We start from the raw sequence: 21364 nt of genomic DNA on the forward strand, positions 1-21364 counted from the left end.
CTCCAGCCTCCTCAGGCCCGGCTGGTGCCAAACACAGTGCGCACATAATATCACATAATCTCAATAAATATGTAATAAACTCACTAGCATGGCAACCAATATCTAAACATGGCAATAACATTATAGCAAAGCATGGTAATAGAATAAATCATAGTAGCATGACATGCTACTTAAACTCTATCCGAAGATAGACCCACTCACCGATTACCAGCTACAGCTCAGTTATCTTACTTCTGAGCTTCTTCCTTGTTCTTATCACCTGAGAACAACACAAATGAAGTCAATATACATATCTCAATCAATATTATAACCAAATCATACTATAAACTAGGTCATAACATCAATTCACCAGTCCACAACGTAACTCCGTTCACTATTGTCAAACAAGTACGTGGAAAACAGGACACGCACGCCAAAACCTATTTTCCTGCCCCAAAGATAGTTTGATCCATCTTCTCAAAAGTTCATTATTGAAATTTACTCTTCAATACGATTCCAACGATATTTGATTCATCAAAAATGGAGTTACGGTTTGAAAGTTATGACCAAAACAAATTTCTCAAATTGCTGAAAAGACACACTACCCAACTCGGTAGTGTGTGTCATAGACACTCGACCGAGTGTGTAGACACACGGCCAAATGAGTAGAGACACTCGATCGACTGTCTTTTCAAAAGACACACTACCGAGTGTGTAGACACATGGCCCACTTCAAAATACACTCGACCGAGTGTGTACACACACGGCCCACTTCCAAAAGACACTCGACCGAGTGTGTTCTTGAGCTGCTGAAAATTGGAAAAGTGAAGGGTTTGAGCCAAAAATCACCAAATCTCGACCATATACTCGTTTTAAACCTCAAAACTCATCACATCTTGTTTATAAAACCTTTTGGGACATAAACCCACAAACATTACATCAAAACAACAACAAATTAAGCAATTTTGACCCAAAATCACACTTTTGTAAAACCTAGCATAAAAACTCCATTTTTACACAAATTCAAGCATGAAAACTCATGATTCTTACCTTATTTGAATCAGTAAAACACAAAGAATCGATTTCTAACACAAATTAGACTTCAAATTGAGATTTAGAGAATTAGGGTTCAAGAGGGAGATGAAGTTAGGTACGGGATGTAATTTGGGAATTTTAGAGAGAAGGAGAAAAATGAGCTGAACCACAGCTCTCTAGTCACTTAATTGGGTTAAAACCCATACCCCTCAACACACGGGTATTTATCAGTTATCTTAAATCTTTCGTACCGCGTTAGGCGGCCCTAACGGAGTTCAAATTAAATAAACAAATAATAAAATCCTAAGGGCAAAATAGTCCACTTACAACTAGCCCAGGTTCCAGTCTGTTACAAATCCACCCCCTTAAAGAGATTCCGTCCTCGAAATCTGGTCTTGGTCAAACAAATGAGGGTAGCAGGTTCTCATCAACTCTTTTGTTTCCCACGTAAGATTAGAACCCAAATTGTGTTTCCACTCAATCAATACCATCAGTATCTCTTTCTTTCTCAACTTAATCACCTTTCGGTCAACTACACGGACCGGCTCTTCCACTAATTTCTTATTCAAATCGACCCTTAATCTTCTAAAGGAAGAAGTTGCGTTTCATCGTCGACTTTACACTTACGAAGATAACACACGTTGAATGTATTATGAATACCGGCTAACTCTGACGGAAGATCTAACACCACAGTCTGATCATTCAACACTTCACTGATCGAAAACGGACCAATAAATCTCGGTACTAACTTACCACGTTTACCGAATCTGATAACCCTTTTCCACGGTGAAACTTTTAGATACACTCGTTCACCCACCTTAAAGGTTACTGGACGTCTACGCGGATCAGTATACATTTTCTGCCTATCTCTAGCGGCTTTCAACTTTTCTCTCGCAATTGCAACTTTTTCAGTTGTCATTTGAACAATTTTGGGACCTGCAAACTGTTTCTCCCCGGCTTCTAACCAACAAGTCGGAGTTCTACAACGATGACCGTATAACATTTCATAGGGCGGCATCCCTATACTCGAATGATATGAATTATTATACGCGAATTCGACCAACGGCAAATATGTATCCCACGAACCACCGTATTCTAACATACAAGCCCTTAACATATCCTCCAAAGTCTGTATCGTTCTTTCACTCTGACCGTCTGTCTGAGGATGATAAGCTATACTTAAATTCACACGTGTACCCAGATTCTGTTGAAGACTATTCCAAAAATTCGACACAAATCTGGAATCTCTGTCTGAAACGATCGATAATGGCACACCATGTCGACTAACTATCTCTTTCACATACAATTCGGCTAACTCACTTAACGAAGCTGTTTCACGAGTAGCAAGAAAATGAGCACTTTTAGTTAGACAATCCACTATTACCCAAATCATATCATGTCTTTTCTGAGTTCGAGGTAATTTGGTCACAAAATCCATCGTTATATGTTCCCAGTTCCACTCTGGAATCTGTAACTGACGTAATGAACCATAAGATTTCTAATGTTCTGCCTTCACTTGAGCAAAATATGACACTTTTCGACATATCGAGCGAAATATGTGTTCATTGTCAGCCACCAATACACTGTTTTTAAATCATGATACATCTTATTACTACCCGGATGTACTGTCAACCTAGATTTGTGAGCTTCTGTCAAGATTAATTCCCTCAAGTCTCCAAGCATAGGCACCCAAACACGATCATTAAAGGTTTTAAGTCCACGTGAGTCATCGGCTAGGTCAAATTTTCGTTTAGTCATAAGTTCAGATTTAACATGTTCATCTTCCAAAGCAATGGCTTGAACAGTTTTCAATTGGTCAATAAAATCTGAAGTTATACTCAAACGCAGGAATTTAACATTCTCACTAGACTTTTTGCGACTTAAAACATCTGCAACCACATTTGCCTTACCCGGATGGTATTTAATTTCACAATCATAATCTTTGATCAACTCTTGCCATCGTCTCTGACGCATATTCAATTCTTTCTGTGAGAAGATATACCGCAAACTCTTATGATCTGTACATATAACACAATGAGTTCCATACAAATAGTGTCTCCATAGTTTCAAAGCAAACACTACTGCAGCCATTTCAAGATCATGCACTGGATAGTTCTTCTCATGAACTTTCAATTGTCACGAGGCGTAAGCGATTATTTTATCTCTTTGCATTAATACACAGCCCAACCCAGCATATGACGCATCATAGTATACCACGAAGTCGTCTGAACCTTCTGGTAAAGCTAACACTGGTGCCTGACACAGTAGCTGTTTCAAAATCTGAAAAGCCTTTTCCTGTTCATCAGTCCATCGAAAGGCTACATCTTTACGGGTCAACTTAGTCAACGGACCTGCTATTTTAGAAAAGTCTTTGATAAACCTGCGATAATAACCAGCCAATCCCAGAAAACTCTTAATCTCAGTCGGAGTCTTCGGAGAATTCCAATTCATTACCGCTTCTATCTTTATCGGATCAACCTTTATACCTTCGGCACAAATCACATGACCCAAAAACTGCACTTCACGTAACCAAAATTCACATTTGGAAAATTTTGCAAATAGTTGCTCGTGTTTCAACAAGTTCAAAACCTGTCTCAGATGTTCAGCATGTTCACTCTCTGTCTTTGAATACACTAGTATATCGTCTATAAACACGATCACAAACTTATCTAAGAATGGACGACACACTCTATTCATTAGATCCATGAAGACTGCTGGCGCATTCGTCAACCCAAACGGCATGACAAGAAATTCATAATGACCTTACCTTGTTCTGAACGCTGTTTTTGGTATATCTGATTCAGCAACACGAACCTGATGATATTCGGATCGTAAGTCTATCTTAGAAAAGAATGAAGCACCCTGTAACTGATCGAACAAATCGTCTATTCGAGGTAATGGATACTTATTCTTCACTGTTCTTTTGTTCAATTCACGATAATCAATACACATACGCATTGACCCATCTTTCTTTTTAACAAACAATACCGGAGCACCCCACGTTGAAGAACTCGATCGGATAAACCCACGATCTAATAACTCTTGAATCTGTGACATCATTTCACGGATTTTAGACGGCGCTAATTGGTATGGAGCTTTTGCAACTGGTGTTGTTCCAGGAACCAACTCAATCTTATATTCGACTTCCCTTATCGGCGGCAGACCTGGTAACTCATCTGGGAATACTTCAGGAAATTCTGATACTATCGGAATATCGGCCACTGTTTTCTTTTCTTTCTTCACATCAATCACATATGTAAGAAATGATTCACAACCCTTTGCCATCGACTTTTTTGCTTTCATCATGGTTATCAACGGAAAATTATACCCGCCCCGCTCCCCTCGGGCCACAACACGGGTTCCATCGGTCGAACGAAAGGTAATCATTTTCCTATCACACTTAATATTAGCCCTAAGCGAGCTCAGCCAATCCATTCCTAATACTACATCAAAGCTAGGAATAGGTAACACTAAACAAGTCACCGGGAAAGACTTCCCTTCGATCTCTATACAAACCCCCAGACACATATGTTGCGATGGGTGTGGTCTTACCATCGGCTACTTCTACACTAACCAGCTTGGGTAATACAGTAGCTGGTAAATTTAGCTTAGCACAGAAATCTAGGGACATAAAACACCTATTGGCACCACAATCAAACAATACGCGAGCAGGTATTGAGTTGATTAAAAACATACCGGTGATCACTTCGTCAATTACAGTAACTGTCTCAACTGACAACTGAAAAGCCCTGGCCTCTGCTGATGGAGGGTTCTTCCTCTTCTGCTCACTCGAGGCAGTAGACCCTCCGGCTGATGCCGAACGCACACCTGACCCCGCCCCGGAACTAACATTCTTGGATGGACAACTTGCTGCACGATGCCCAGATTGATGACAATTCCAGCACACACTACTCGGGAATGAGCAAGCTTGTGAATCATGCCCAATTACACCACATCTTATACATTGCCTAGTCGCATCTGAACACTGACCATTATGTGAAGATTTACAATTGCGGCACCAATCCCCTCTACCAGATCCAGACCCAGAACTACTCTGACCACTTTTACCCTTTGATCTAAACCCGCCTGACTTCTTGGACTTAGATCCTGATTGACTAGATGCCTGTCCACCCTGATTTACCACATTGCCAAACATCCTATATCTAGCTGCCTTAACATCACTTTCCACCATCTTGGCTAGCATAACAGCTTGAGACAACGATGTAGCTGTTCTAACAAAAGTTCGGTACTCTGGCAGAATGATATTTACAAAATGCTGAATACGAGACGCTTCGTCTGGCACCCACTGTTGTACAAACCTCAGTTTATCCATATACTTCTCTACTACCTCATCGATTGTCATTTGAGGTGTCATCTTCATTTCAAGAAACTCGGTCTTGATTCGGTTCATATCAAATGGATTACAATACTGTTCACACACCTTTCCATGAAACTGCTCCCACGTGATCATACTCACTTGCTCCTTCGGTATACTGGAAATCAAAGAATCCCACCAAATCATAGCCCTGCCTTTCAACAGTTGACTAGCATATGTTACTTTTAGCTCAGGTTCACACTGACACGCTTCAAATACCCTTTCAATTTCTCGCAACCAATTGAAAGTTATAGTCGGATCAGTACTTCCAGAAAACTCGGAGGGTTTGCAATCACGGAAGTTCTTATAAGTACACCTTTTAGGTGGTTGCATGTATGGTTATTGAAACATTTGCATTTGATATGGGTTCATCATCATGGGATTTTGGTAAGTAAAAGCGTTTTGAGGTAGCATATAGTATTGGTTAGGAATTTGGTTCTGAAACTGATTCTGGTGCACATTAGGTATTGTTTGGGATTGCGCGGTTGGGAATCCAGGTGGTGTATCATCATTTCCAGAATGCCTCGCCAATTCAAGCTCATTAATTTTGTCTTCAGCCTCTTTTAGCTTGCTTTCTAACTGAAGGATGTAACTATTCTGATCCTCATCCGACTCAACACCCTCTTCTGGTGCTCTAAATGTTCCGGGGTTGGATGGGTCAGTTGCGTTTCTATCAGCCATACCTGTGCTACAAAACAGCTCACACAAAAGCTTAGTGGATATCAGTTAGTTCAATCACAACTAACACGCACACAAATCCTACATTCACTTAACCCCCATCCCATTGACATGTTTGACTAGTCACAAGGTTTGGGAACAATATACACGCATGTACTTGCTGCCAAACCTATGCTCTGATACCAACTTGTAACACCGGCCATTTTTTTTTAAACACAGCGGATGACTTTTATATTAAAATCACAACATTAAATACATCACAGCATAAATCCACATAATTAAGTTTAAGTTTACACGACGGTGTTACTTATTACAAAATACATGTTGCAAAAGTCCACATCAGAGTTCACACGTCAAACATGTCTTCAACACTAGCACCTATCCAAACTAGCAGAACTTAAACCTGCAAGGGTGGAAGTGTAGGGGATTAGCATAACGCTAAGTGAATGAAATCTATCTACAGATATCGCATAAGCACCACACATGCGAACAATATCACTAACATGCTAACAACCAACTAGCATACAACATAAAAACAATATGAGGATCAGAGGCTTGTACGAGCACACGACTCCTAGTTGATCGAGTTAGAGTCTACCGATAGTCCTTACTACATGATTCACAGCATAGTTATCCGGACGCAGGGTATGCGTCATTCAATACTATACTCCACAATCGATAGTCCTTGGACCCAACCTCCCCAGGCCCGGTTGACCTCACACGAACTCTAACCTCCTCAGACCCGGTTACGAGTCCCCAGCCTCATCAGGCCCGACTGGTGCCAAACACAGTGCGCACATAATATCACATAATCTCAATAAATATGTAATAAACTCACTAGCATGGCAACCAATATCTAAACATGGCAATAACATTATAGCAAAGCATGGTAATAGAATAAATCATAGTAGCATGACATGCTACTTAAACTCTATCCGAAGATAGACCCACTCACCGATTACCAGCTACAGCTCAGTTATCTTACTTCTGAGCTTCTTCCTTGTTCTTATCACCTGAAAACAACACAAACGAAGTCAATATACATATATCAATCAATATTATAACCAAATCATACTATAAACTAGGTCATAACATCAATTCACCAGTCCACAACGTAACTCCATTCACTATTGTCAAACAAGTACGTGGAAAACAGGACACGCACGCCAAAACCTATTTTCCTGCCCCAAAAATAGTTTGATCCATCTTCTCAAAAGTTCATCATTGAAATGTAATCTTCAATACGATTCCAACGATATTTAATTCATCAAAAACGGAGTTACGGTTTGAAAGTTATGACCAAAACAAATTTCTCAAATTGCTGAAAAGACACACTACCCAACTCGGTAGTGTGTGTCATAGACACTCGACCGAGTGTGTAGACACACAGCCGAATGAATAGAGACACTCGACCGACTATCTTTTCAAAAGACACACTACCGAGTGTGTAGACACACGGCCCACTTCAAAAGACACTCGACCGAGTGTGTACACACACGGCCCACTTCCAAAAGACACTCGACCGAGTGTGTTCTTGAGCTGCTGAAAATTGGAAAAGTGACGGGTTTCAGCCAAAAATTACCAAATCTCGACCATATACTCGTTTTAAACCTCAAAACTCATCACATATTGTTTATAAAACATTTTGGAAATAAACCCACAAACATTACATCAAAACAACAACAAATTAAGCAATTTTGACCCAAAATACACTTTTGTAAAACCTAGCACAAAAACTCCATTTTTACACAAATTCAAGCATGAAAACTCATGATTCTTACCTTGTTTGAATCAGTAAAACACAAAGAATCGATTTCTAACACAAATTAGACTTCAAATCGAGATTTGGAGAATTAGGGTTCAAGAGGGAGATGAAGTTAGGTACGGGATGTAATTTGAGAATTTTTGAGAGAAGGAGAAAAATGAGCTGAACCACAACTCTCTAGTCACTTAATTGGGTTAAAACCCATACCCCTCAACACACGGGTATTTATCAGTTATCTTAAATCTTTCGTACCTCGTTAGGCGGCCCTAACTGAGTCCAAATTAAATAAACAAATAATAAAATCCTAAGGGCAAAATAGTCCACTTACAACTAGCTCAGGTTCCAGTCTGTTACAGATTGTAATGACCCTACTTTTTTCGTTATCTTTTACCGTTAATTATTTAATGTCCGTTAACTGTTATTCGTGCCACGTCATTTCCATGACCTATATTATTATTTTTGTAATAATATATTAATTATTATGTGTTAAATGAATATTTGTATTCATATTTTAAATCGTACGTTTATACGAGTCATGGATTTCTATCCGGCAAATCTTTTCGGTTTTCAAACCAACGATCAAGCTTTTGGGATTTTTAAGTCCTAATTATTTTAAATATGATATTTTAATGTCATATATTTATATATAGTGTTTATATATATTTTTCGTCGCGTATTTGTTATCTCTCCGAATTTTCAACCGCGTAGTCGTGTTTTCGCGTTTCGGGTTTCGATCGAGCATTCGGGCCACAAGTTATTTAACATTTAACAAGTTAGGTTAGTGGGGCCCACCCACATGCCATGGATTCGGCCGAACCAAAAGGGGAGGGGGGAACCCCTTTTGTTTTTCATTTTTGCATTTCAATTTTCATTTCATCATTTACACTACAAACCTATTTTTCTCTCTAGCATTTTCCCTCTTCCTTTTTCTCTTTGTGGCCGCCGAATACCACCATCAACATCATCATCACCATCAATCAAAATAAAGCTTGGATCCTCTAATCGTTTACACAACCGCGTTCATCTCTTCGATCTCTACACGCTCATATCTTTCTTTTCTCGATTAGGGTATAAACCCTAACCCTAGCTTTTTAATTTTTCATTTATTTTTCTATTTTTATGTAATATAATGATAGTATGATGCTTATATGTTATTGTATAGTTGATTGTATGCGTAGAAATGCTCGATTATATATGTTTTCGGATTGATTGTTTTGGGACAGCAGTTTGTTTGTTATTTTTTGAGGAAATAACTAATATAAAAGAGAAATTAAAGTGTTTAGATGAGTTCCTCTCATCAATACATTAATTTTAGACTCCGAATTCATGTTATTTCGATTCCCGGAGCTCTAAATATGATTAAAATGGTGTTTAATTGAAATTAAAATGTAAGAACGAATTGGTACAGGTATGGTCCAACTTTTTGACCACTTTTGGAGTCTTTAGGGTGTACTAATGTGTTAGGATTGATGATTGAATGAACTTTCATGTTCGGATCATCGAAATCCGAGCCACGGATCACTCGTTATGACTAAAACATGTTTTTGAACGGATTAAAGCTCCAAGTTGAATAATGGCTGTAGGTCATGACTTGGTGGCTGTTCTTGGGGTGTTCTTTAGTACACTAATGTGTTGGGTGGGTTGGTTAGGCGAAGATATATATAAGACTCGCCGAAAACTGATTCCCGGGGCTCAAGTTATGACCCGATGAACTTTTAATTAAAACTTATGGTTATTAAATAAGACTTATGATAAATAATGAATTTCATTATTAATAAATTACTTATGATATAAAAAGTAATTATTTAATTTAAGACTTATGATATATATATTTATTATATCATTTATTAATTAATTATGATTTAATTAAACATTTAATTAAACTTATGATTAATAATACTTTTATTATTAATGAAAAATACTTATGGTAAGTATAAAACTTATATTATTAGATTATTATAATAAGACTTATAATAAGGATTAAGTAATTATTTAATTATTATAAGGTTTAGTTATTATTTAATTATAATTTAATTATTAAATACTTATGATTTAATAATTTTATTTAGAAACTTATGATATGATTAATAATTCATTATTAATTAATAATACTTATGATATTATTAAAATTTATTATTAATTAATAATACTTATATTATGATTAATATTTAATTAATTAATTAAATACTTATGTTATATTAATTATATCATTTAAACTTATGTTAACTTTAATAATTCATTTTAATTTAATTAAACTTATGTTATGACATAATTATACATATATGACTTTAAATAACATTATAACTTATATTATTAATATAACTTATACTTTAAAAATTTATGTTGACTATGTTTGACCAAGGTTGACTTTTGAGTTGACTTTCGGTTGACTTTGACTTTCAGTTGACTCTTGTTGACTTTCTAATTAAGGAAACTTTCCTAACTTATAAACTTTCCAAAAATAGCAACTTTCTAAATATGGAAACTTTCTAAATTTGGAAACTTTCCAAAAATAGAAACTTTCCTAAAATAGAAACTTTCCTAAAATAGAAACTTTCCAAAAATAGAAACCTGCTAAAAATAGAAACTTTCTAAAAATAGAAAGTGTGTGTCCGTACGCTGTTCCGATCAAACTGGTGCATGTTGAGTGTTGTTCTATGTCTACTTGCAACATGTACAATAGCTATCATACTAAGACTTGACCTAAGTTAGTTATTTATATCGACCTGCTTTATTTATAGGTCGGCGTTGTGATCATTCCTGATCACTTTACTTCGTCTGCTGTTCGCATTTTTGTGTGGTTACTTCTTTTGCTTTAAGGTGAATTATAGTCCCGTTTTTACATACTTTTCAAAGTATATTTTTGGGATGTGATTACATGCATTTTATTTTACGTTTAGACACAAGTGGCAATTAAATTAAATTATTCATTATGAGTTGAACAAAAATATTCCCTAGTCTGGTAACTGTAATCACTGGTTTCTACTGGTGAACGCGAATCCTACGGATAGATCTATCGGGTTTGACATCCCCATTTCGAGCTAGTCGCGCCAGCAATTTATAATCGGAATGTTTAGTACTTCGTATTTAGTTGAAGATACACTTATTCAGTGTATATTATTATTGTGTTTGGCAAGGGTAAATAAATGGTTATGTGGTTACCAGGTGGCTCATTGATAATGGAATAATGTTTTATGTTTTCTAACATTTTAAATCTTGTGGTCTAAAGCTTATACGTTTATTTAAACCTATAATTCACTCAATATTTTTGTTGACAGTTTACTCGCATGTATTCACAGGTACTTGGGTTTGTTTGATGCTTCCACTGTGTTAGAAGAGTCTGCATGCATTTGGGCAGATTTTGTTAAACAATTATGAAACTTTGAACTTGCATTCTATTTTTGAATAATTTAAACTTGTAGGTTTTGTTGACAATGTTTTAATATCAACTTTGGTTATTGATATGTTGGGCTGTTTAAACTACATATTTTGGTATGTTTCCTTTTTGGGAAACTATTGAAATAAAAGAATGCAACGTTGTTTATTAAATTCATTTAAGTCCGATAAAGCTGTGGGACCAAGTGACGGAGCCGTTAAGTGTTTGATGGGGCCATCACATGGATAGTTGCAAAGAAGATCAAAAACAAAGAAACAAGGGCTGTCGCGTTTTGGCTTGTTCTGTCGCCAAACGCGACAGCACCAGGACGCGGTATACTAGCCTCAAACGCGACAGGTGTGACAGAACGAGGTGTCTGAAGGTGTAACGTTTGAAGTTATTTTGTCGCGTGTGGATGCAGTTGGTCGCGTGTCGCGACAGGTCATCGCGAAACGCGATGATGTGCGTAGCCAGCAAGTTATTAAATTGTTTCCTAATTTTGATTAGCACTATAAATATACCTATTGTAATCTGTAACCCTATGCACGAAAAATCAATAAAAAGCTCTCTAGTTGGTCGTGGACTAAAGCAATCACACCGATTGCATATAACCACGTAATATCATGTGTCGTTTTCTTTTCTTGTTGTTATTCTGTCTGTTTGTCATTTGTGGGATCACAATCTTTCGATTGGTGGTCGTTGTTGGGTCCATAAATTCCTAACACCAAATAATCTTACACACCATGGTCAAGAAATACCCACCTTTAACTTAGAGCTCGGTGGTTGGGCTTTGAAATCCCTGTGAAAAGTCTCAATTTCAAATCTTGTGGTGTTAGACAAGGGTTAGTAAAGGATCACGAGTTTATCTAGTTAAACCGCGTACACTTGATTAAAATTACATGCCCTTTTTTTTGGAAAGGCAGTAGGATTATATATATCAACAAAATAATTACAAATACAACCCAATGCACATCAGGTGGATGACCACACAACCAAAACAAGTGTGACAACCCGGAAATTTCTGACCAAATTTAAACTTGATTTTTATATGTTTCCGACACGATAAGCAAAGTCTGTAATGTTGAGTCTCGAAAATTTTGGAACTATGTTCATATATTCAATTACCCTTTTGACTATACTCGACGTTTCACGAACATTTATGTACATATAGATATGTATATACAATATATAGTTATAATAATTGAAAATGTTAACAAAGTATTAGATGTATAATACTTTACATGAACGTATTTGTTTCAATATATGTTTAACATATTCATCGAAGGAATTAAAAGATAATATCAAATGATTGAATTATCGGATACATTGTGATATGATTACGAGCCTCTGTTGTGAGGTCCACATTGATTTAAGAAATCGTTTCATTTTAACGGCATACGGAATAAATGGTAAAGTAATCTACGAGTGAGAACAAAGTGTCAAATAATGAGATTTAGACAAAAGTTAGTGAAGAACTAAATTTCATAATATTCTATTGATTTAATTTCAAATGTGCGAAAACATTTTTAGATATAATAGGAATTGATTGTTAAAATATTTTTGTTTAAATAACGTAATTTGAATATATATTTTACAAAGTGATAAAATAAAATATTAACTTAGTCATAAAACGTTTTGATTTAAAACAATATCATTAAATATACTTTGATAAATAATGAGAAATTGATTTATTGAAGCAAATGACTACAACACTCAAATGTAAAGGTTATACTTTGGGTAATATAGTCTATCGATGATTAAGTTTAATTATTAATAAAGGTACGTGTCGCGAGACGTAAAGTACAAGTTTTCTTAACGTACGAAAGGACGTTCGAAAACCGGAACCGGGACATAAGTCGAGTGTCAACGTATAAGTTATCGGACCTAAAATTACAAGTCAACTATGCACATGAATATAATTTAATATATATATAATTAATATAAATTATATTAATATATATATATATATATATATATATATATATATATATATATATATATATATATATATATATATATATATGTCGACAAGCAAGAAAACAAACGAGTGTGGGCTGGAAAGGCACCCCATGCGATCGCATGGGGAATGGCCTATACAGCCATGTGATCGCATGGCTACATGGTTCAGGCCACATCTATAAAGTTCGACGTTTTTCAGTTTCTGATTCATTTCATTCAATTTCTCGACATCTCTCTCTAAATATATATAATTATATTTGTTATTATTATTATTATTATTAATTATTATTATTATTATTATTATTATTATTATTATTATTATTATTATTATTATTATTATTATTATTGTTGTTAATTCTAATATTACTATTAGTAGTATTAGTGTTATTATTAAGTATTATACATAAAATACTACGACGAGGTGCTGCTCGCATGTTTTCAAAATGGGTTTTTTCGAGTGGGATAGAGATATATAAGGAAATTATGGGTTATAGCTATGGAGGTTATGGGTATAGTTCATGAGTATTGCTCGTGAGTCAAACTAGTGTTTATCATCTCCGTTGCGTCTACATAATTTTCTGCAATATTGAATCACAATATTGATACGTGAGCATTCATATCCTATCTTTTATATATTAATAGTGTATCCCTGATTAGTGCTCGAGTATATATGTTTATACATGCTTGTATGCTTTAATTTTGTTGTTAGATAGTTTATGATGAATCATGAATTCGATACATATGCTACTGATATAAAGTATATGATATGCATGTCGTTGGAAAGCTATCGAAAAATTAATAACTTTTCATTTAGAAATCGTGTGTTTTCGAGGAAGGGATTAAAAGTTATGGTCAACTGAATTATAATTAATATTAATTAAAATTGTTTTTGAATCTACAATTGATATTTAAACAACTTGTTTGTGAGATTGATAAATTAAATTTCTAAATATTATTAGTCGAGTAAATGAATTTGTATATAAGGCACGTCTCTTTGAACAATTGTCAAAGTTGACTGTTTTATCATATTTCAAAGCCTTATAAACACTATAATATGATTTTACAAGTATTGGAAAACTATGTGAAATAGTAAAATATGTTGATTGCCATGATAATTCAAATATAACATAGCTCCTGAAATAAATAATATTTTGAGTTTGATAAACTATAAATTCATTCAATTATCAAGACTTATACTATGTTAATAGACACGTATAGATTTAAAGATCATATTGGGTCAGGTTAACTTTTGAGATGACTTTTGTTAACTTTTGTATGTCGGTCTCGAGCATTAGGATTGTGATACACTATTACCCGACCTAGCTTATTAGACATGTATTGACCAACATATGTTCTCTAGGTCAAGATCTACGGTTATTTTGCATTCCGACTTTCGGTCACATTTTGGTGAATGACCTTATGTGCTGCTAAGGTGAGTTTCATTTGCTCCATTTTTAATTGCTTTTGCAATATATATTTTTGTGCTGAGAATACATGCACTTTATTTTAAACGCAATGGATACAAGTACATACTAAATTCTACACCGTGTTTGAACCGAAAATCCCTTAGCTTTGGTAACTAGTAACTGCCGGTTATAAGAACTGGTGGGCGCGAGTAGTTATATATGGATCCATAGGGCTTGACATCCCCGTCTATTCCAGGTATAGAAACCCTAGCCTGAACTATAAAACAGGCGTATGCTATTTGAGGTTAGTACACGTTGGATTGCGTGTATTGTACATGTTGGTTGCATGTATGTTAAAACATGGGTACTTATTATAACGTTAAAGCTTAGTTACCGGGGTGCTCAATCTTGTAGAATATCTTGATAAACGTTTCTGGATGAAACAACTGAAATCTTGTGATCCACCTTTATATACGGATTATGCGCAACATTAAAACTATGAACTCACTAACCTTTGTGTTGACACTTGAAAGCATGTTTATTCTCAGGTTCCTAGAAGTCTTCCGCTGTTTGCTTATATGTGATACAAGCTATGTGCATGGAGTCATACATGCTTTATTCAAGATAACGTTGCATTCACAAAATCATCACCATGTATCTTATTTTGATTGCATTATCAACGAATGTAGTAGTGTAAACTATTATTTACGGAGATTGTCTATATGTAGAAATCATCAAACGTCAAAAACCTTAGAATTTGATATTCAATTATGGTGTGCCTTTTCAAAAGAATGCAATGTTTACAAAACGTATCATGTAGAGGTCAGTATCTCACTGTGAAATCGATGAATGATGTATTCGTTCAAATGAATTTGGACGGGTCATCACAACAAGCTACATCTCACAAGTAATACAAAGCACACCAAGAAAACTAGATATTGTCTCAATAATTTCTAAAGTACAAGGAATTCGAATGTTGACAAGAAGGCAACAAGCAGAATTGATCCCACCTAGATGAAAGTTTGAGGGTTGTGGAGCCAATTATTTCAATCGATTATCTTGTTCTTGCACCTCTTCGCGATCCACTCGAAACTTTTTACTTGAATTTCATTGATTGCCATTGGTACATTCCAACTTTTATTTGAAAATACTTTTTGGTTTCGATTCTTCCAAATTAAATAAGAACATGTCCAAACAACCGCTTGCCAAATTGATTTCCCCACAAAAGAGTTTGTTTGCCCCGAATCAAGAAAGAGATCCCCCGATGTTAACGAAAGGAACCCCTCCCCGACCCCACCAATCGAATACTTTGCACCAAACCTCGGAAGCATGCTTACACGAAATTAGAGAGTGGTTAACAGATTCAATGTCGTCATCACAAAATGGACAACGGACCGAGTGAAGATCAACCCCTCTTTTATCAAGTTCCACCAAAACTGGAAGACGTAATTTTCTTGCTCTCCACATAAATACCTCCACTTTTTTTGGCACAAGTTTGTTGCATAGTGGCTCACTTACATAGTTACATGCCCTTTTGATAACCCTGAACAGGGAAACCCTCCTCACTTTCAAGATGGAGATGAAATATGGCAAGTTTGATGAAGAATTGTTCTATTACGATTTTGCATAAGGTTTGTCGAGTTTGAGGTGGAATTGCGAGACGATCAATGTGAGTTGATCACTAGTCATCACAACGTTGACGAAGGTAAGGAAAGTAGTGATGAGGGTAAAATTTATCACGGTATAATTAGGTTATATGGCTCAAGTTCGTCCAAGTATGTTTGTAGGCTTACAATCCGTTAGGGTTTCACTATATAATCTCTATAAATAGTGAACCACTAATTTAGTATACCTCACGGGGTATTCAATATTCTACATGATATTATAAGAGAGGAGAGGGTTTGATCATGAGACTAGTTTAATGTGGGTTTACGGTTTATTAAAGTGTCTAAGACTTTTAAGATTGGTAATCATTATAAATATCGTAACAATAAAGAAAAATCAAATTTTGGAGTGGACATTATTATGTATATATTCTTGTAAAATAATCGTGGTGGGTGTGTATAATAATTCCTTTAAAAATAAGAGTAAAACAGAATCACTAATGGGGTTTCATTGCTGTCCAAGATTAAGCACTTGTAATAAAGTTTCTTCCCTGTCTATTTATTAATATTCCAAAGAAAATGTTATAAGTTTCGTGTGTTTACTAAACATGCAAATATACATTGCATATTCTTGGGTAGTTGTACCCTACTATAATTTGGCAATTGGCACAATTATTTAATATACTTGATTCCTTTTTTGTTAGGCAGGCCTTCCAAACATATTGATGATTAAGATTATAGGATATTTTATTATTAATAACCAATTAATACTATTAATCTAATATTAATAATTTATAATGGTTTATATTCTAATCTAGAACTGTTGTAAAGCTGTTAGATGGTTGGCACTAATAAGATTAAATGTCATCATCTCAATTAGTTGGTTGGATGCTTTTACTTTGTTAATAATATATGATAATTTTTGAAGTTTTATATGGTGGAGTTGTAACATAAATCATCCAACTAAAAACATTGAGACGTTATTTTTTATAACCAAAACCTTAATATCATCTTAATTAATTTATTTATGTGTTGTATAAAAACGACAAGCAGTTAGCAATTCCCTTCTTATTAATATGTTAACTAATCCTACAAGAAAACAAATATGCCGGCTTGAGTTTTAAAACAATTCCATGTAAGCCAATTAAAATCCATCCAAATATCCAAATATTTTACAATTTGTGCACACTTCTTTATATTTTACAGTATTAAAGATCCAATAACAATCATTTGTTTAGAATTAATTACCCAAAACAAAACATCATATCTTCCAAAAAACAGCACAATTATCTAATCTCTATCATTCCTTTCACTTCCATTGCCCATATAAGACCAATTACCAACCCCTTAATTCTATTATTTACTTCTAATCTTCCTCAGATTACACACTTTTTGCATTTCTTGTTTGAGATTCAATTCAATGATCAAGCAAGACACCTTTTTCTCACCTTATATTCCTCTCAAATCTGACCCAAATCAAGAAACTATATCTTTCGATGAACCCGACCCAAACTCTAGCACCGACCCAGTGTCAGATTGGCTAGAAGATTCGGTTTCGTATCTACCATCATTTTTAGATGACCCGTATGATCGTTGGTGGGTACCCGCCCAAGATCTAGAACAAGAGCTTTACAGTTCAACTACCTCCAACTCTGCAAAAAATTCAGCAAGTAATATCACTAGTACTGATACAAAGATAACCATCGCCACGACTAGTAATCATCTCTTCGTTCATGATCAGTCAAATAAAATCTTTTCTGATTTATCCAAGAAACGCAAAGCGCCTGAAGATCGGCCTGCAGGACAAGTCAAGAAGCCAATAAACAAAAGGAGTCAAGGAAAGTCAACTAAAGGTAGTTGTAAAAGTGTTAACAACAAAAACGGTAGGTGGGCCGAGCAATTGCTAAATCCATGCGTGACTGCAATGACTACTGGTAATGTGAAACGTGTCCGCCACCTCCTCCTAGTCCTTCGTGAGTTGGCATCACCAACTGGCGATGCCAACTACAGACTGGCAGCACACGGGCTCCAAGCCCTCAACCACCACCTCTCGTCCACCAACTACCAATCGGTCCCACCAATAAATTTCTCGACGGTGAAGCCAAAATTCTTTCAACAATCTCTAATAAATTTTAATGACATCAATCCATGGTTCACAATTCCAAACAATATAGCCAACAACTCCATCCTCCAAGTGTTGTCGGAGAGCGAAGAACATGGCCCACGTAATCTTCACATACTTGATATTGGAGTCTCTCATGGAATCCAATGGCCCACGCTTCTAGAAGCATTGAGTCGTCGAGCAGGTGGGCCACCACCAACGGTCCGACTCACGGTAGTACCTCCAACACACGACAACAATCAAATCCCTTTTGCAGACAGCCCACACGGTTACAATTTCATCCCAAACATTCTTCGTTTCGCAAATGAATACAAAATCAAGTTACACATCAACAACCTAGACAATTGTCCTTTACAAAATCTTAATGATGATGTCATCAACTCGTCCCAAGATGAGACGCTAATCGTTTGTGCTCAGTTTAGACTTCACAATCTAAACCATAACAATCCAGACAACAGAACAGATTTTTTGAAAACCATACGAAGTCTAGAACCAAAAGGAGTGATTTTAAGCGATAACAACATGGACTGCAGCTGCAACAGTTGTAGTACTTTCGATTCAGGATTTTCAAAGAGGGTGGATTACTTATGGAATTTTTTGGACTCAACGAGCGCTGCGTTTAAAGGTAGAGAAATGGATGAAAGAAAGATGATGGAAGGCGAGGCTTCAAAAGCGTTGATTAATAATTGTGAAATGAATGAAACGAAAGAGCGATGGAGTGAAAGGATGATTAGCGTCGGGTTTGTTGGGGATGTTTTTAGGGACGATGTGATGGACGGAGCTCGCGCGTTGTTGAGAAAATATGACAATAATTGGGATCTGAAACTTGATGAAAAAGATAAATGTATAGGGTTATGGTGGAAAGGCCAACCTGTTTCGTTTTGTTCTCTTTGGAAAACAGATGATGCAGTAACTAGTACTAACACTTAGTATGCTTTTCGATTTTTCTTCGATTGTTTTCCTTAAATCATTTTTGGTTCGGTAATTTGGAATATTGTTGACAAATTCATGGCAAGATTACAGTAACCTAAGAACTATGAATATTCTGTCTTTACAGAGACTTGTATATTAAACAAATTATAAACAACAAAATATTGTATCTAAGAACATCAACTTGTTACAAATAATGTAACAAATTTGTTGAGTGAAGTTGGAGCTTCCATATTTGCAGCATGTCCTACATCCTTAAGTATCTCTAGCTTTGATTTTGGACCCAAGTGTCTGTAATGAAACAAAATTTTCTTTTATTATGTAATTAATTTTAATTACTACAGCTAAAATAACAAGAGAGATAACAAAAATGATACATGTCCAAATGAACATGAAGAATGCAAGAGATTTAACCTCTGTAACTGATGTGCCAAATGAACTGGGAAAATATTGTCTTTTTCTCCCCATATTATAAGTGTTTCCTTCACAATCAAATAAATATCATTATCAGTTCAACTTAAGTACTAGCTAGAATTAGTAGATGTTAACAGTTAAGATTTAAAACTTCAAAAATGAATTTATGGGACTAAGTTATTTAATTTAGTAAGCCATCCCTTCAACTTAAGTTTAGTTATTATCATTAATCTAAGTAAATGTTAATGATTAGTAAAACTTGTGTACAACATATAAACATTAACAGACCTGATTTAAAACAGGAAATTGAAGATGAGGTTTTTCCATAAGCAAATATTCCACCAGTTCTCTTTTTTCCTTCTTACAACCATCTCCCTGCAGCAATTCAAAAATCCAAATTAGATATATAATCCATATATAACAAGCAGTATCATGTTTTAACAGAAACAAAACACAATTAACAACTTAATGTTAACTAATTCGGAGTAACACATAAATAAGAACAACGGTCTAAAAACAGTTTTACATAAAAAAAAATTAAATGCCTCTGGGGTGTATTGAAACAACCACAGACCGACGTCCGAAAAACGACAAAGATTTGCCACCAGCGTGAAATCAGGCTTAAAAATACGCCCTGAGCTTGTCTGTCTAAAATACAAATTTTACACTTACTACCCTGCCCACTTTAAAACTTTGCAAATAAGGTCCTATTTTTTGCAACCCGTGTCCTTTAACTAACAGATTTCAAGTAACTAACACCGAACAATAATAATTAAATAATAGTACCTCATAAAACTAGGATGTTACATGTAACCTGGTTGGCAAGGGTAGTAGGGTTTATGCAATAACAAAAATGGCCTTGGTTCTGATATGAATCAATTAAATTTTAACTTAATTACTGTAATAAATTACCGCGATGAATCCCCTGAGAAAGAAATCAGGTAACCATTTTGAAACATTCAATTTATACATTGACATCCTACACAATAACTTTATGTCCTCCGGTTTTTCCGGTACCAAAACATCCACAACATTCTTTCCAAATTTATTCAACAAATCCAATTTCTGTTCTTCCTTAAACACAATTCCACTATTCACAATCACCACTTTTTCCACCACCTTTTCTTCCATTTCCGCCATTCGATATGCTACAAACCCGCCATAGCTAATCCCATACACATTATACTTCTCAACTCCCAGTTTCTTCATTACATCACACACACACTTTGCTTGAAACGTATCTGTCCGTTCATTTCTTGTAGAACATGAGTTCCCAAAAAACACGAGATCGGGTATGTAAACATTGAAGTTACTTGCCAATTCACCTATTTGTAGTATGAATTGCCACTTTGAGTTACCACCGTACCCGTGGATAAGGATGAGGTTAGGTTTGTCGAATTTACGATGATTTGGGACCCATACGTGCATGGAAGTTTGGTGATCGTCGAGATCAACGGTGCATGGCGCGAGGTTGCATGATGAGTAGTATAACGATAACAAATATTCGGTTGCAGTCACGGGAAGACGTTTTATGAGGATGTAAACGGCAAGTAGATTGCGACGAAGCCGCAAAGATCTAATTGTTGACAACATAACTGATAACTAATTTGATACGTACATGAAAGTGTGGGAATTTAAGGATAAGATTTAAGGATAATGGAGCTGATTTTTATGTAATTATTTTTTGGTACTTAAGGAAAATAGGATGAAGTGTGGACAGA

The 21364-nt window shown here is 35.5% G+C and overlaps 2 protein-coding genes across 2 annotated transcripts; one reads left to right on the forward strand and one right to left on the reverse strand.

Annotated features, from left to right (window-relative positions):
- The first annotated feature begins 17495 nt into the window (after window positions 1-17495).
- On the forward strand, window positions 17496-19285 carry LOC139866860 (protein NODULATION SIGNALING PATHWAY 1-like). Its single transcript, XM_071855153.1, has one exon. It carries the CDS (start codon window positions 17598-17600, stop codon window positions 19227-19229), a length of 1632 nt encoding a protein of 543 aa, XP_071711254.1. The 5' UTR covers window positions 17496-17597; the 3' UTR covers window positions 19230-19285.
- LOC139866861 (uncharacterized) lies at window positions 18916-21330 on the reverse strand. Its single transcript, XM_071855154.1, has 4 exons — window positions 20556-21330; window positions 19932-20018; window positions 19644-19711; window positions 18916-19520 (listed from the first exon to the last, which is right to left on the reverse strand). The coding sequence occupies exons 1-4, from the start codon at window positions 21234-21236 to the stop codon at window positions 19409-19411; spliced, it is 948 nt and encodes a 315-aa protein (XP_071711255.1). The 5' UTR covers window positions 21237-21330; the 3' UTR covers window positions 18916-19408.
- Window positions 21331-21364: the final 34 nt, after the last annotated feature.

Source organism: Rutidosis leptorrhynchoides, chromosome 9 (genome assembly GCF_046630445.1).
Source record: "Rutidosis leptorrhynchoides isolate AG116_Rl617_1_P2 chromosome 9, CSIRO_AGI_Rlap_v1, whole genome shotgun sequence".
Taxonomy (NCBI): domain Eukaryota; kingdom Viridiplantae; phylum Streptophyta; class Magnoliopsida; order Asterales; family Asteraceae; genus Rutidosis; species Rutidosis leptorrhynchoides.

What these genes read in the sequence shown, in the direction of transcription:
- LOC139866860 (XM_071855153.1), top strand. Translation starts at nt 17,598, where the DNA reads ATGATCAAGCAAGACACCTTTTTCTCACCTTATATTCCTCTCAAATCT.
- LOC139866861 (XM_071855154.1), bottom strand. Translation starts at nt 21,236, where the DNA reads ATGTTGTCAACAATTAGATCTTTGCGGCTTCGTCGCAATCTACTTGCC. An exon ending in TTCTCAGGGGATTCATCGCG is followed by an intron (nt 20,019 to 20,555) that starts GTAATTTATTAC and finishes GAATTGCTGCAG; the next exon opens with GGAGATGGTTGTAAGAAGGA. An exon ending in AATTTCCTGTTTTAAATCAG is followed by an intron (nt 19,712 to 19,931) that starts GTCTGTTAATGT and finishes TTGATTGTGAAG; the next exon opens with GAAACACTTATAATATGGGG.